At 40.3% G+C, this 13978-nt stretch overlaps 1 protein-coding gene across 1 annotated transcript in view; it reads right to left on the bottom strand.

The window, feature by feature from the left end:
- Positions 1 to 8169: 8169 nt before the first annotated feature.
- SLC2A4RG (SLC2A4 regulator) overlaps positions 8170 to 13978 on the bottom strand; it is a gene marked incomplete at its 5' end in the record, with an annotated part of 23024 nt that continues 17215 nt past the window's right edge. The window contains 2 exons of the mRNA XM_010145395.1: positions 8170 to 8508; positions 10264 to 10358. Of these exons, the coding sequence (XP_010143697.1) occupies positions 8397 to 8508; positions 10264 to 10358 (207 nt within the window). The remainder of the gene's footprint in view (positions 8509 to 10263; positions 10359 to 13978) is intronic.

Raw genomic sequence — 13978 nt, 5'->3', positions numbered from 1 at the left:
TGCTTAACAGCTCTTGAATCTGTCACTAAGTGACACATCCAAAGAGCTGCCACTTCGGTATTACTAGAAACTGAGCCAACATCTTCCAACAGCCACGCAAATGTGCGTCGGTACGTATCCCTCCCTCTCACAGAGTTCAACAACAACATTCTCTTCTCAAGCACTCAGGAAGGGAGATTCACGATTTCCCACTCCCAGTTATAAAGGAAATAGTCCCACAGAGGAACACGCAGGTGCCTCAGTTCCACAGTCATGACCTGTGTGAGCAGTCCCAGTCAATGCAGTTATTCACAGGAATAACTGCAACTCTCCTGAGAAGATCTGTAATGCTTCAAGGGCTCAGCTACTCACACCACTATCTGCATTTTGCCCTTAACTGTGCTACAAGACTTCTTATCAGGCTTGTAATTAAAAAAAAAAAAACAACAAACACAAATAAAACTTCTGCTTAAGACTGGGATCCACTTCTGAGCAATTTTGTTTCTGGTCTTACCTGCCTCGCTCAAAAACAGTAAGAGAGATGGGAAAATGATGTGTATGCCATTATTTAACAGCAATAAAAAAAGAAGGGGGGGGGAGAGGGTAAGATAGCAACATCTTACAACTTCTTAGAGAAGAAAGATGTGAGTGGAGCTTTTAGTTCAATCAAACCCTTTTCATAACTGAACAACAAACCCACCATGTAATCTTTTCCTATATACCCTTTCACTTGCTCAAACTCTCCACCTAAGTTGGAGCAGACCATGCTGTATGATCTCATTCGGACTGCACAGTATGAGGAAGAAATCTCTCCATTTTAAAAGCTATTTTCAAAGGAATACAATTTCAAGCCAAGTACTGGTAATTTAGGAATGTCCTCACAATCAAAACAGAAACATATAAAACCCAATAATAAAATGCAAGAGACAAAGCAAACAGTGGACACTGAAGTAGGCATTTTCGTGACATCACAGGAAACTTCATACTAAACCACCTCTGTAACCAAGGGCAATTTATTTTTTTCTTTCAGTAATCCAGAATTTGAATAGGTTTGCAGAGGCATTTTCAGATACTCCTGTCATGTAAAACATGAAACCACTATGGTATATTATACCAACACTGTAATTTCATAGAGGTACTAAGATCCCAGTGCTATAAAAGTCAGTTTGAAGAGTGCACACGTCGCAGTGCTGTACACACACACACCACCCGTTTCCACAGGTCAGCCCTTTCTAAGTATTGCACCTTGTTAATAAGGCTACTGTCTGTTTTATTTTCACACTAAAGATTACACAGACAACATAATCCGTGGCTTAAAAGCACAGTATTTCCAAAGTTTTTAGATAGGCGTATTTCTTTCTTTGCATACTCAAGAGCTGCTATGCCTCCAGTTGTCTGGAGGAATGCTGAGCGTACAGGGCATACGGATCAAACTATATAAATGTATATAACGTGACCTGCTCGTCATGCATTTTTTCCTGATGTGCTCAAGTAAGTTCCTTTGAGCTTAACGGCAGACACCTTTTACAAACCTAAGCAATGCTTTCACATGCTGCAATGTACAGTTAAACTTGTCTTCTTTCTCACTTTCCCTTTAGAATGCAAAAAATATTAAAAAAAATTATTCTCTAAATTTGCCCGGTCTTCTAAATACAAAATAAATTGCATAAAATCAGAAAGATTGTCTTACAAAGTGTGTATTTCACACAAAGCTGTAAGAGTATCTGCTCTTGCTAAGGCCTGATTTCAGAAGAGCGTAAAAATGTGTGCTTCACTTCACGGCCTCATCAGCCAGTGACGTTAAACACGTACGTGAGTGCTCTGATGAACCCGAGCCTACCTGACACTGCTGGAACACCACTAGTTCTAGCTCTGTGCAGCCTTACCTGCCAACCTACAGATGATATGGAGCCCCTCCCTGAAAGGTTTGTTATCATCACTGTAAGAATCGATTACTACAGTTAACAAAAAATCCTGATGCCAGGCGTTATCTACCTTTTTAGGTGCAAATATCAAAGATTCTGGGGTTTATTCACTTCAGTATAAATGCTTGGGAATTTGCAGAATGGAGCGAGTCCCTGGACACAGGAAAAAGAGTCGACAAGAAAAGTTATGACGGACCAAAACCAATTTCTTCGCCTACAAATAAAGAAAAATTTGAGTCTTTGCATATGTATTCCTTCAAAATACTACTTAACATGGTTCAACAGAACCCTGGGTTTAGTGAAGCTGATACGAAAACAAAGGGGTTGCATGTTTTCTTTTAGTCTCACATAGAATTAGCACCTTGCAAAGGCGAGGCCTCAGCACCTCCAGGATATCACGCTACCCTGTTTGTTAGTGCTCTGCTTGCTGAAGTAACTGATGAGAAGTAATCCAATTACAGACAAAGCAACTGTGTCAACAAGAAGCTTTTATATTTACAGTAGATCCTGAAAAGAGTTACACAACTCTGTAGATTTGTATTATAATTAGGTTACGGATCAAGCCCATTTTCTATAAATTTTCTATCATCTAAAACATTTGAGTTTCTTCTATTTGGAACTTCACAAGCTATAGCATTAAGTAACACCATGCTCACTAATTAGTGCTCTTTCTTCTCATTTTAATAATTCAAGTAGTGATATATTGCTTTCAATTTTGTCTAGGATAGAAAAAAAAATTCTTAGCCATCTTCCACTCAAATAAACCCGGGTCCTGCCTTTGAAGCCCTCTTACATTCCCTGAGGAAATCTGTATTAACGGTCTTTTTTTTTTTTTTTTTCTTACTTCCTAAGGCAGTTTGGTACAAACAGTTTAGTAACTTTTGTTTCTCTGTCCACTACACATCATACACTAATTGCTGCAGGGATAACATACTAAGATACGGACCCCAAAGTCAAATCGGAATTTGAAATTTTAAACCCTAACACTCAAACATTTTAAAATGTTCGAGTCCATCTTTGGCATTGAGTTACATCAAGAATCTGGATTTAATCTTGAAACCCAACCTCATTAGTGTAATACCGTGCACATACAGGAAAGCTGAACAGCATTTCTATTGATAAATTGATTTCCCTCAAGGGTATATTAGAGATCTCGCATAGAGATTCAAACACAGAAGGAGAAAAATTCCTGGTGTTAGGATGCATCAAAAAAAAAAAAAAAGCACAGTACGCTGGCTCGTTACTAAATTTATCCATTCGCCTACATTTCACCATCATCTGACTGGCCAAATGAATTCTTGCTGTGTGAGCAGGCAAACCGTGTTTTATTTACCTTGGTGCCACCAGAAACAGACCAATTTCTGTTTTCAGGGTCTTTCTGGGTTGCTACTGAAAACAGTCGGTGTGAAGCACAAAGAACATGATTAGTGTTTTTTGTCTTGAGGAATAAACTCAAAAAGTTGCATTTGGAAGGTAGACATCTTCTTTAATCTTGCGTTTGAATAGAAGTGAGAGCATAGCCAATGCGAAAGCACCGTAATCTAAGATGGAAAAAACAGTTCAAGTGGCCACTACTGACTACAGGTATACGCTGGCTTTTTGAAGCTTTTTTTTTTAAGCTTTTTTTTTTTTTTTCAGCTTTTCAAGCTCCACATCAGTGCAGACCAGAGCTGCGGACATCCAGCAGATATAGAATGTATTTAAACTCTCAGCTTGATTAATTTTCGCTCATGACTTACTTTCTATTTTGCTAAAGACGCCATAAAACTCTCCGAAGTTTATACTAGAAAAAAATCTGCGCCATGATTCTTTGCAACAGCCCACAGTTATCTACCAGAAAAATCCTGACAAATGCCGATTACATCCCAAACTCCGTAGAGGTCTCAGTTCCAGTGCTACCACCTTACAGGAATATTGAATATATAAGACCAAGATGAGACTTTAGGAACGTTTCCTTACCAAAATATTTCTAAGAAAAGGCGCAGCACACTTTACTCCAAGAGATGACTGAAGTTTGAACGAGAAGAAACAAGCCTCACTGGCAACCTCTTACGTCTCTGCACATGGCTAGCGAGATTCTAACTAACTTCCAGCACCTTAACTGAGGTGCTGTTTCAACATACTTACAGGCAGGGGAAGACAGAAACCACTCTGAATTTCCACACTTCCAGTGACCGTCCTGAATTCTCGGCAGGGCCACTCTAGCTGGCCCCAGACTGTAGCAAGAAATAGAAAACCATCCCCACTCACTGGATAGAATGAATGAAAAAACAGCCACTGACGAGGGCAGCTGGGATATGACGTGGAGCTGGAATCCGTTCTTACGGATTATGCAGGTTCTACAGAAACTTTTGGTTAAAGCTTTGCCTCCTGTTGTGTTGCCTACTGAGTCATTCTCTTAAAAAATGAAGGGGAGAAGGAATGAAGAAAGTGATGTCAGCAATAGTGAAGGGGTGCAAGAAATCCGTAGATCATTAGATAACTAACGTTCGTACCAGGTTAATGATTTGGAAGAAGTAATTCAACAGACAGGCATTCTGCTCAGCTTCTCTACATAAGCAGGGCTCACAGGTCTGGCTTACGAGACAACAGGTACCTGTGAGGTGATGACAGTGTTGGTTAAAAGTAAGTGTAAACCTGCAAATTGGCATGGAAGAGTTTTTGCTTGCTTTGCATCCTGTGTATCCTGTTACATTTGTGCAAGGCACTAGAGAATCAGGCACACTGTTCTGGGTGACTAAGACGATCTGAGTCTGTAATGTCCAATAGTTTCATACAGGAGCAGCTGGAGCACAGTCACACTTTCAAAATTGCCATCTAGATTTCCCACTTCTAAAATTATCTTCCAGATCTTCTGGGGAATGGGGTTAATGAGGAAGTGGGAAATAGCAAGAAACCTGAAGAATAATATTTGGGATCTATACAGTTGATCTCCACTCTGATACTGACGTTGGCAATTTCTGTTACCAGCACCAGTACTAGTAAGTGGTTAAACCAAATAAACCAGATCATTCCACTTTTCTATCTCGGGGAAGTTCTGGCTCTTAAAATAAATAAACCCACGTCCAAATCCCTGTAGCACAGAGAGCCTGTGTGAAGCATTCAGGCCATTCTTTCTGACTTTTCCAGGAGGTCAGAGACAATGACCTGTCTCCCACAGAAAAACCAAAAATAGGGGAAATGGCATGTACCAACCATGAGAAATGACCACAGCATTCAGGCTAGCTCTTCCTTGGGGAAACAAAGAAATCTGACTCTTTTGGAGAGGCCAGTGCAGGCAGAAGTGTGAGATGAATCAGATGTGAGGAGGACGGCGATGCAGCTTAAAGCAACACAGAAGCAAGAGCCTGAAAAATGGAAGAGGTTATTCCAGTACACTCAGTACTGCCAGCATAGGAAAGGCTTTGCTGACACTTCTGTTCTCGCTGGGTGTGTCAGGAGGGCGAAGGGGACCTCGGAGGGTGCCGAAGGGCTTGTGTGACATGAAGTAATCTGAGTTCAGAGCATGAAGCGTTCACGCTTCATGCATGCTGTCTTGCTGTCGCTGGCCATGGCGGAGACATGGTAACCCGAGGAGAGTGTACTTTTGAATTGAATGTCACAGTCATAAGATGCAAAACTGATTTAATATGAACTGCTCATTAAAGGTTATGTAAAAATACCGGTAAGTTAGCTTTCTCCTGGCAGGATTTATCGAGTATCTTCTGTCTTCCGTTTTGTTAAAACTGTCTTTTTACCCTGTTCTGATGATCTGTTGGCTTTTGTACCTATATGTAATCCGTATCAAATCGGTACCAGAGGACAATCTGGTCTGGCAACGAAACCATTCTTCCAACTGGGAATTTATAAAGAATAATCTTATTACAACAATTCGTAAAGTGCCCTCGGGAAAGGTGCTCACAATGCCATGACATCATAGAAACAATACACAATCTGATATATTATTTTTTAAAAAATCCTCCAAAGCAAAAAGGGGAAATATAAAAGGAGGGGAACAACCAATATATAGGCAAATACTGTCAGACTAACAATCGTCAAACTAATTATGGAAAGCGCTACAATTAGTCTTGGAGTATTTTTAAAAAGAGGGGGGAGGGGGCATGTAAATTGGCAGGAGTATCTTGGAAAAGTCCCAAATTTTCTTAAGTTCTAACAAAGTAAATACACCATCAGCAAGCTCAGTGTTTGAAGATGAAATGACTATGAATTACTACGAGGTACTTTACTACGGAAAAAAATACAACTTTGAAAGAAAACCTTGACCCACATTTTACTAAGAGGAAAGAAGAAAAACTAGTGTCTCTGTATACCCAACTGACCTTTAGTGTCTTTTCATATTTATAAAGAAAACAATCTTTCTCCTCCTTGTTGATCCCAGATTATTTTAATATGTATAAACCACTATATAATATAGTGTATATATAAAATACATTATACAGTGGTTTATATATATATATAAATATTCATACACACACATATGTGTATGTATTTCAGGGTCTTACTAGATTTCAGGGTTTTTTTTTCATAAGTGACTTAGAGAACACAACTGGGCAAGAACCCAAGTAACTGTGCATGCGAGCACATCTTGCCACTTGTGCATGTAAATTACACAATTTGTAAACAACTGCAGTAATAGCATGCTCCAATTAGGCATCTGATTGCCCAGCGTTCAAAGAAAATCAGACTTATAACCTTCTATTATAAATTTCACTTCTTGGTACTACTTTACTGAATCCATAGTGCATATTCTAAACGACCGCATTGTTATTTTGTGCTTTTACACAGGCATACGCAGCGATGCACACTTAATAAAGCTATCACATAAACTTTGGACCACATTTCAGAAAGCTGCTTAGATACTTAAGAGTACCCTTATTTCAGTGAGAATGAATCAGTTTAGACAATTTAAAACAAAAAAATCTGGTCTAATTTCAAATGGTATGGAAAAAAAAATCCAGGAATTTGTGGGTCTCCATGCCTCTATTAATAGGCAAAATTTTGCTTCTGGATCTTTGATTTTTTAAGGTGTCTTGTTTTCTTTAACAGGCAAGCATTGTTTAACCATATACATTCATATCCTAGTAAACCCTCACTTCATTTTTGCATTGAAATAATTGTTAATTAATGGTAATTCGATGCAAGTTGTGACAGAACACCAGCTTGCCGCATTCTGGTGTATACTTTCGAATGGACAGAGAACTAAAACACCCAAATCTAGCAAAGTACTGCAACTAGAGAAACTTGTTAATTTGTATATGAAAATGAATTAAGAAATGGTCTTTTACCATAAATACATTGCTCCTTTGCTGTTGTATTTCTTTTTCTGAGATGATGTTGTGAAAGGGGGGTATTTTCTTTTCTCTACCAATTTTTTTGCATCAAATATATTGTAGCAACTTTAATAGGGAAAAAAATAGCTGAGCAAACCATTATCTTAACAACAATCTCTCAAATAAGAGAAAAGGAAGCAAGAGCAGAACTGCTGGGCTGGATCATGTCCCTGAATAGGTATTACATACAATCCTAGTGGCTGCAGTTACCAGTTCTTTACAGGCCTCCTGCAGCAACAGATGTGCTGGTCCAACTGTTCAAGCTCCCTCAGAAACGGGAGGGTGGTAAGAAAAGCTACTGGACCCCGTTATATTCTTATGGGGTTCAATCGAGCATCGCTGGATTTCTTCCCTCAATTTCTTGTTGTGACAGTATCTGCTGGTGACTTTCCATTGCTGCTTTTCTTCCTCTAGAGGATCAAAATCCAATTTGGTACTTAAATTACTTTGTTCCGCTCCACTGGTCTGTGCCTGGTTTAAAAATCTTCCAGAAGCACTACTTGTCCTTCTTGCAAATTCAGACTTTGCTTTTCTCCTATAAATAAACAAACAAAAATACCAACTCCTCCCCACATCCCTTTTCCAAAAATATAATATAGCGATGATCATTCTTATCAGGAGAATTATTTAGCAGTCTCCAGTCTCAGTACAGCTTTTTTTTTTTTTTTGAGAAAACTGTAGCTTATATGACTCTGAAGTGTTTATTAGAAAGCTTTCAAAAGAAGATCTTCTTTCAGGAAAAGAAAAATTGTTCAGTTTAGCAAATACAGACGCTCACAGCACAGAGACTGAAATAGTTAAAAATTATCCTAAGTAACAAGTAGCTCACAGAGTTAGCAAAAAAATGAACTTTTTCCTTTCTTTTACAGAAAAAACACCAATAGCTGCTCTGGTTTCCATACTTACTAACACAGAGTTTTGTTGTATGTTCTTGGTTTTTTTTCTCTATTGCTCCACACAGGTCTTGATTAGTGCTTCTCCTTGGCTACAAGTGCTTTGTTTTGAAATACAAAGCTCTTTTTAAAAAAAACCACCCCAAAAAACCAAAACCCCCAACACCACATCACTGGAGGGAAAATGGGAAGAGATACAGTGCAGCTGCAGCAATCTGGTTCTGCTGTTTTCCTCCCCCATCCCCAAATCCTTTGCATAATTGCAATCTTTAGTCGATGAACCTCTGGCAGGCCTTCTTCCATCGGCAGGCAGTACACCACATATCTCTGTTCTCCATCCCATAGACCTTCCGACACTTTTTCCCCTCCCCTCTAGGCTTCCTGTCAGAGAGAAAGGGAAGCTTGTTAACAAGATGCTTTTGTAGCTTTGCTTTATCACCCTTAGATCAGGACAATGACCTCAATGCAGTGCAGCAGGCAGAGAACGCCCAGTGTTTCAAAGTAATTTGGGTTTTTCTCAAGTCAACTGGGAGCTGACAAAGCAGACAGACATTGAAGAAAGACTCCACAGCTCTGATGGACCAGTCCTTCTCCTTGCCTGCCTTCTACTGCCTCTGCAGCAGCTGCTGAGCCTGCTCCTCTGCTCCAGGGAGGATCCCAGTAACACAGAGCCCTTACCTTAGCCAGCAACTAAACGTGGTCTAGATAAATAGTACTTTAGCAATGTTAAGGGCCAAGCAGTAATGGACAGTCATAGCTATTCTACAACCAGTCCAGGTCACGTCAGGCAGAAGCCCTCTTTGCTGTAGAGCTGTGGTACAAACACTTTGCATAGCTCTGAGCAGCGGAACTTCGCTACCAGCAGGTATCGGCTATGCAACGGTGGGGAAAGCTGCCAGGCCTTCCTGCAGTGTGCTCCCAGCTCATTAACTGAAAAACAAGAAAGTGATTGAGAAGAAGTTTTAACCCTTGCCCTTATTTGCAGTACACGTGTGCTCCTTCCTGGTCGTCTCCAAAGTCAGCAAGGCAGGTAGTATCTGCTTTTGAAGCTGTAACTATCATCACGTTTTCCATCTCATAAGCACACTCAAAAGTTCGCAAGTTCAGAAAATTATCAAAGTAACTGTTAAAATGGAACTTTTTTTATTCAACACACAACAAGCCAGCAAACCTGAGGAGCAATGCCACAACCTCACTACAGCACTCACTACAGCAGTGCCATCTGTCCCGGCATCTTTAAATCAAATAACTACGGATGGAATTGTTCAATACCTGCATTACGGGCTGCACGGCACACATGGGAATTGCCTGGTGATTGATTCTGCTCTTGCACACCTATGCATTTTTTGATTACTGAACGTTCATTAATGAGCACAATCCATGAACTGAGAAGATCCTAAGTTTGGTTTGTCGCTTATGCAATGAGCAAGAAAATGAAATGCAGGAAATCTTCCTTTTGTCTCCTTTTAGGGTACAACCACTTTTAGGGCTCTGAGGAATAACGAGTTTCTTTACTGTAGGAAATAGAGCATCACAATTTGATTTTCTGAACTTAACTTTTTGAACACTTTCAAAGCAGACTCTGGTCAAACATCAGTTAGCTTTAATGGAAGTGAATGTAGCTTGTGTCTAGGAAGACAAGGCATAAAAAGCTTTGCTTGGATCTAATTTATTTTAAGATATGGTTTCTTACAACTCAGTTGAGGGCAAACATCACACTGACTGAATGGTGATGAACACACAAGACAGCCCAGCATTTCAGAGAAAAAAGCAAAGCCATGTAATGCAGTTGAGGATGCTTCAGCTGAAGCAGTGAATCTGGGCAGCATTGCTTTACTGGGCAATTTAGATCCACATCTGAACTCCAGACATGCCTGGCATACAGCCTGCAGTTTTGCTTCTGTCTTTTTCAATTCACAACAATTTGCTTTTCCGTTGAAACTTTACCTTTGATGGTAACAAAAACCAAAATAGGTCCAGAATGCTTACTCAGAAGCATTAAGTAAGCAACTGCCTGACAACTGCCATCATGGGTTGGTGGTGTGGTTCTGTTTCTTTGGCTACTGACGTTATTTTTTAAGTGCTCTCCAGGTTCTGAGGCTGCTGGTCTGTCAGCAGGAGCTAATGGTCCCATACCTCAAGCCAAATGCTACTCTAGGCGGTGATGAAAGAACTGTGTGGGACTGTTTCTGCTCTCCACTCCCTGCAGGACGATTATGAGTTGGTGAGACCTGTCAATACAGACAAAAAAGCTGCTTATGAAGAACATACACATATGAACGCAGTATAAACACTTTTCCCAGAAAACGCAACTCATGATGCATGGCAGCAAAGATACCCAGGAAAGGTTATTATAGAACATACAATGTAAGCTGTAGGTCTATTCAGACAGATGACCATTTAGCATCAGGTACATCACATTAGCCCCATTTTGTTTCACTGCACTTCCAGTCATCCTATCAGAGCAAGCCACAATACAGCTTAGGATTATTTTGGCTTTTGGAAACACAGAAAATGCATTCGTTCTCATTTAAGAATTCTGAACAGGTCTTATGAAGACTTTCTCCAATTTAAGCAGAGAAATAACTGGGAAAATAAACTCTGGCCTGTGCTGAGATCAACACCAATAACTCCCTCAAAATAAAGGGATCACACGTGTTGCCATCACCTGTGACTTGGCACTCTTTGTGGAGAGGCAGCCTTGGAGAAGGAGTTTGCTGCAGGGCAGTTTCAATGCAGTCCTCAAGGGTTTAATGGGAGTAAAAGGTGGCCCTTCTGATCAAGGCTGCTAACAAGATGTACTGGATTATTTCCTTTATTCTGCACTGCAAACCTTCTCAGCAGGCGTTCTCCTTCGCAAATGTTCCCGAGTGAAGGGTGTAGTTTGGTCTTCTGAGACCTTCCAAATAAGCCTCCTACATGAGCTGGGCGTTGGTAACATTATTCAAGTAATCTCATGGCATAAAACTCAGCCTTAAATAATTCCTAAATCAGCTACTGCTAGGATCTTATTTTGCTCCTCAGTGAAGGCCACAACCACTCTAAAACACCAGAAAAAATATCCAAACACTCATTTTTTTGTTATGTACAGAACTTAGCAAGGTTCATCTGGGCACCTGGTGCAGAGAGTCTCTGCCTCCTGCAGCCAGGAACTGCAGATCCCTGCAGTTCCCTGCACTGCTATGACTTTTCGTGCCTGTCCATTTAGAGTCTCATAATATCTGAAAGAATGGGAACTGACCTGACTTGAGGAGAGTTGCTGAATGGGCTTTGATTTTTGATTTATAGTCTATTTTACAGCTACTACTTCTCAGTAGCAAAAAAAGAAATTAATACTTGTCATGCAGTGCAGTCACTTTCAACTTTTACTCCTGGCTGGTAACTACAGATATTTCTGATTTAACTGCATGTGCAACTCTGAACAAGTTTAGACCATTATTGATATTATGAAATATATCTCCAAAACTTGAAAGAAACATCCTTTCTCTCTGCCTGTTTACAGCCATTCATGTTTTATACAACCAGAGTCCACACTAGCTCCTTCTGTCCTATGACTCCAGAGTAAAGGGCAGCTTGTTGTCTACTACTTTTTTCCCTATCTTTTATCAACCACTTATTTTATTTAAGGAGGACTGAAATATTGAAGATAAAATGCAAAGCAGTAACACTTTTCTAGCCTTTGGCATTTACCACACACTGCATGGTTTTCCTGTCATTACCAGCAAGCACAGATCTCCAGTCAATTCTGCTAGGGTTCTTCAACACTTTAAAAAACAGAAAAAATTTATATCTACCTCCACTAACCGATAGTCCACATGTTCCTTGGTTATCATGGAACAAAAAAGTACTTTAATGGCCTCTTGTGTGTATAAGCAATTATCCTGATGGCTTCCATAGAACAGGCTTGAGCAGTAATTGCAGGGTAGACTACGTCTCCCCTCACGTTCTCCAGAGAGGGTCTCTGCACGATGGTTTCCATGGATAGGCACACCAGGGCAGCTAAACTGCACGCAGGTTGAGCTTTAGCGCATTTTGATATGCCTTTCAGCAGGTGTAAACAACACCAGTTAGCTGTACTCCTCTGTAGGCAACTCTAAGAGCAGATTAAGAGACGGATGTGACAAGAGGAGGGCAATCCTTGCTCTCAGGAGGCTTGTAATTTTTGAAGCGTTGTCTAAGGAAGAGAATTAATGTGAAACAACAGTGTTTGTTTGAAGCAAGGACGTGGAGTTTTCAGTTACATATCCTGGAGGAAACTATGGTTACAGAGAATATTTGTGAACTGAAAACAGAGGATGATCAAACTTAAAGATATTCTCTCCTATTCAACCTTTTTAGGTCTTATGAACAGGCAGGTAAAAATCAGTATCACAGAGCAGAGACTGCACTGTTATTCAAGATGATTTTTAGCCTGCATTATATAAAAGTGGAACTATATTGTCATTACTTTAAGTCCTCCACTACCAAGAAATACAGATTCCACCACTGCTCATCCTATTTGCATCATTTAGTTTGTCCTTGTCCACCTCCATGCTGTGCCTTATTTTTTCTCCTAGTTCGTCTCAAGTGGTAGAGCAAACATCAACTTGTCCTTTCTGCTTCATGCAGAGAATCGCACCTAGCAATGACTTATAGCTATGCCAACACTCAACCTTCTCTGGCACCTGCAAAGTTACCTTGGGAAAATAGTATGAAAATGTATTTCCCATCCGCCTTGGGAATCTAACTTATGCATGTTCACAGCATGAAGTATAAGGACTTTGGAGGTTCCCCTAATTCTCCTCCTTTACGACTATAAGACTTTAGATAAATGCCTATGGTTAGATGCCGTGAATACCCCTGAGCCTAAAGTAGCCACAGACTGAACCCTGATTGTATGTACAGCTTGTTTTGAGGTGCTTAGGAACTTCCTGATGAGCACACGCACATTCACAAAGGCCTTTCAGTGCTGCTCTGCTACAGACTGCCCAAAAGCAAGGACTTAATGCAAGTCATGATGTCTGTCTGAACAACCCAGTTCCTGGGACAGCAAGCAGGGAGTGCTCAGGTGTCATCAGCATTCAATTTCCACAAGAATGAACAGGGAAACACTTGAGGTAGGTGTCAAAAAAACCTACAAAATATGATGATGTTGAAATTTTGTCTCTCTCATGGACTTAACCACTGACACACAGGTCTAGAAAGAAGTCTGTTCAAAACCAGTATTCCACAGCCCTCTACTGGGTCAAGGACAGAATGGCCCCATTCCAACATCACTAATAACATAAAGAAATGTGTAGACCTATGCACTTTTGCAAATCCGTATCTAATCCTTTACTGCTCGGTGGTTTGTCCAGGCCAGAAAAGCATCCCAAAGCCAGTTCAGGAAACTGCTTGAATAAATACTAAGGGTCAGGCAAGAATAATGGTTTGGACTTGGTCTCTGAAGTTCCCTTGGGTACTACACACATGTATTTAATCTCAGGGACTGTGTATGTACACAGATGCATGAGTTCATAGTATGCTGGCTGTGTCACACAGTCTCGGCTTAAATAAACCTCCAAAGAGAAGAAGAAAGACCCCTACACTACAGCTTTCCTGAAGTAGTTACACTCAATCTAGGGGTAGGAATTGACAGAACCTTGTTTTTATAAGGCAGTATCTAATTCACTTTGAAACAGGTGAAATTAGTATTTTGTTCAATATACAGTTATTTAATATCACTTTGCATTTAAACCCTCACTTACTGCACATAATTTTCCACGGCAGGCAAGTCTTTGTAATTCATAGATGATCTCACTGATGACAGAACAGTCAAATGTGTGCAAACCTACAAGGGTTCCCCCCTGCTGCCATCTCCCCCACCCCCCCT

Source organism: Buceros rhinoceros, unplaced genomic scaffold, assembly GCF_000710305.1.
Source record: "Buceros rhinoceros silvestris isolate BGI_N320 unplaced genomic scaffold, ASM71030v1 scaffold22380, whole genome shotgun sequence".
Lineage (NCBI taxonomy): Eukaryota > Metazoa > Chordata > Aves > Bucerotiformes > Bucerotidae > Buceros > Buceros rhinoceros.
Note: the sequence above shows the minus strand (reverse complement) of the source record. Positions and strands in the feature narration are given on the sequence as shown.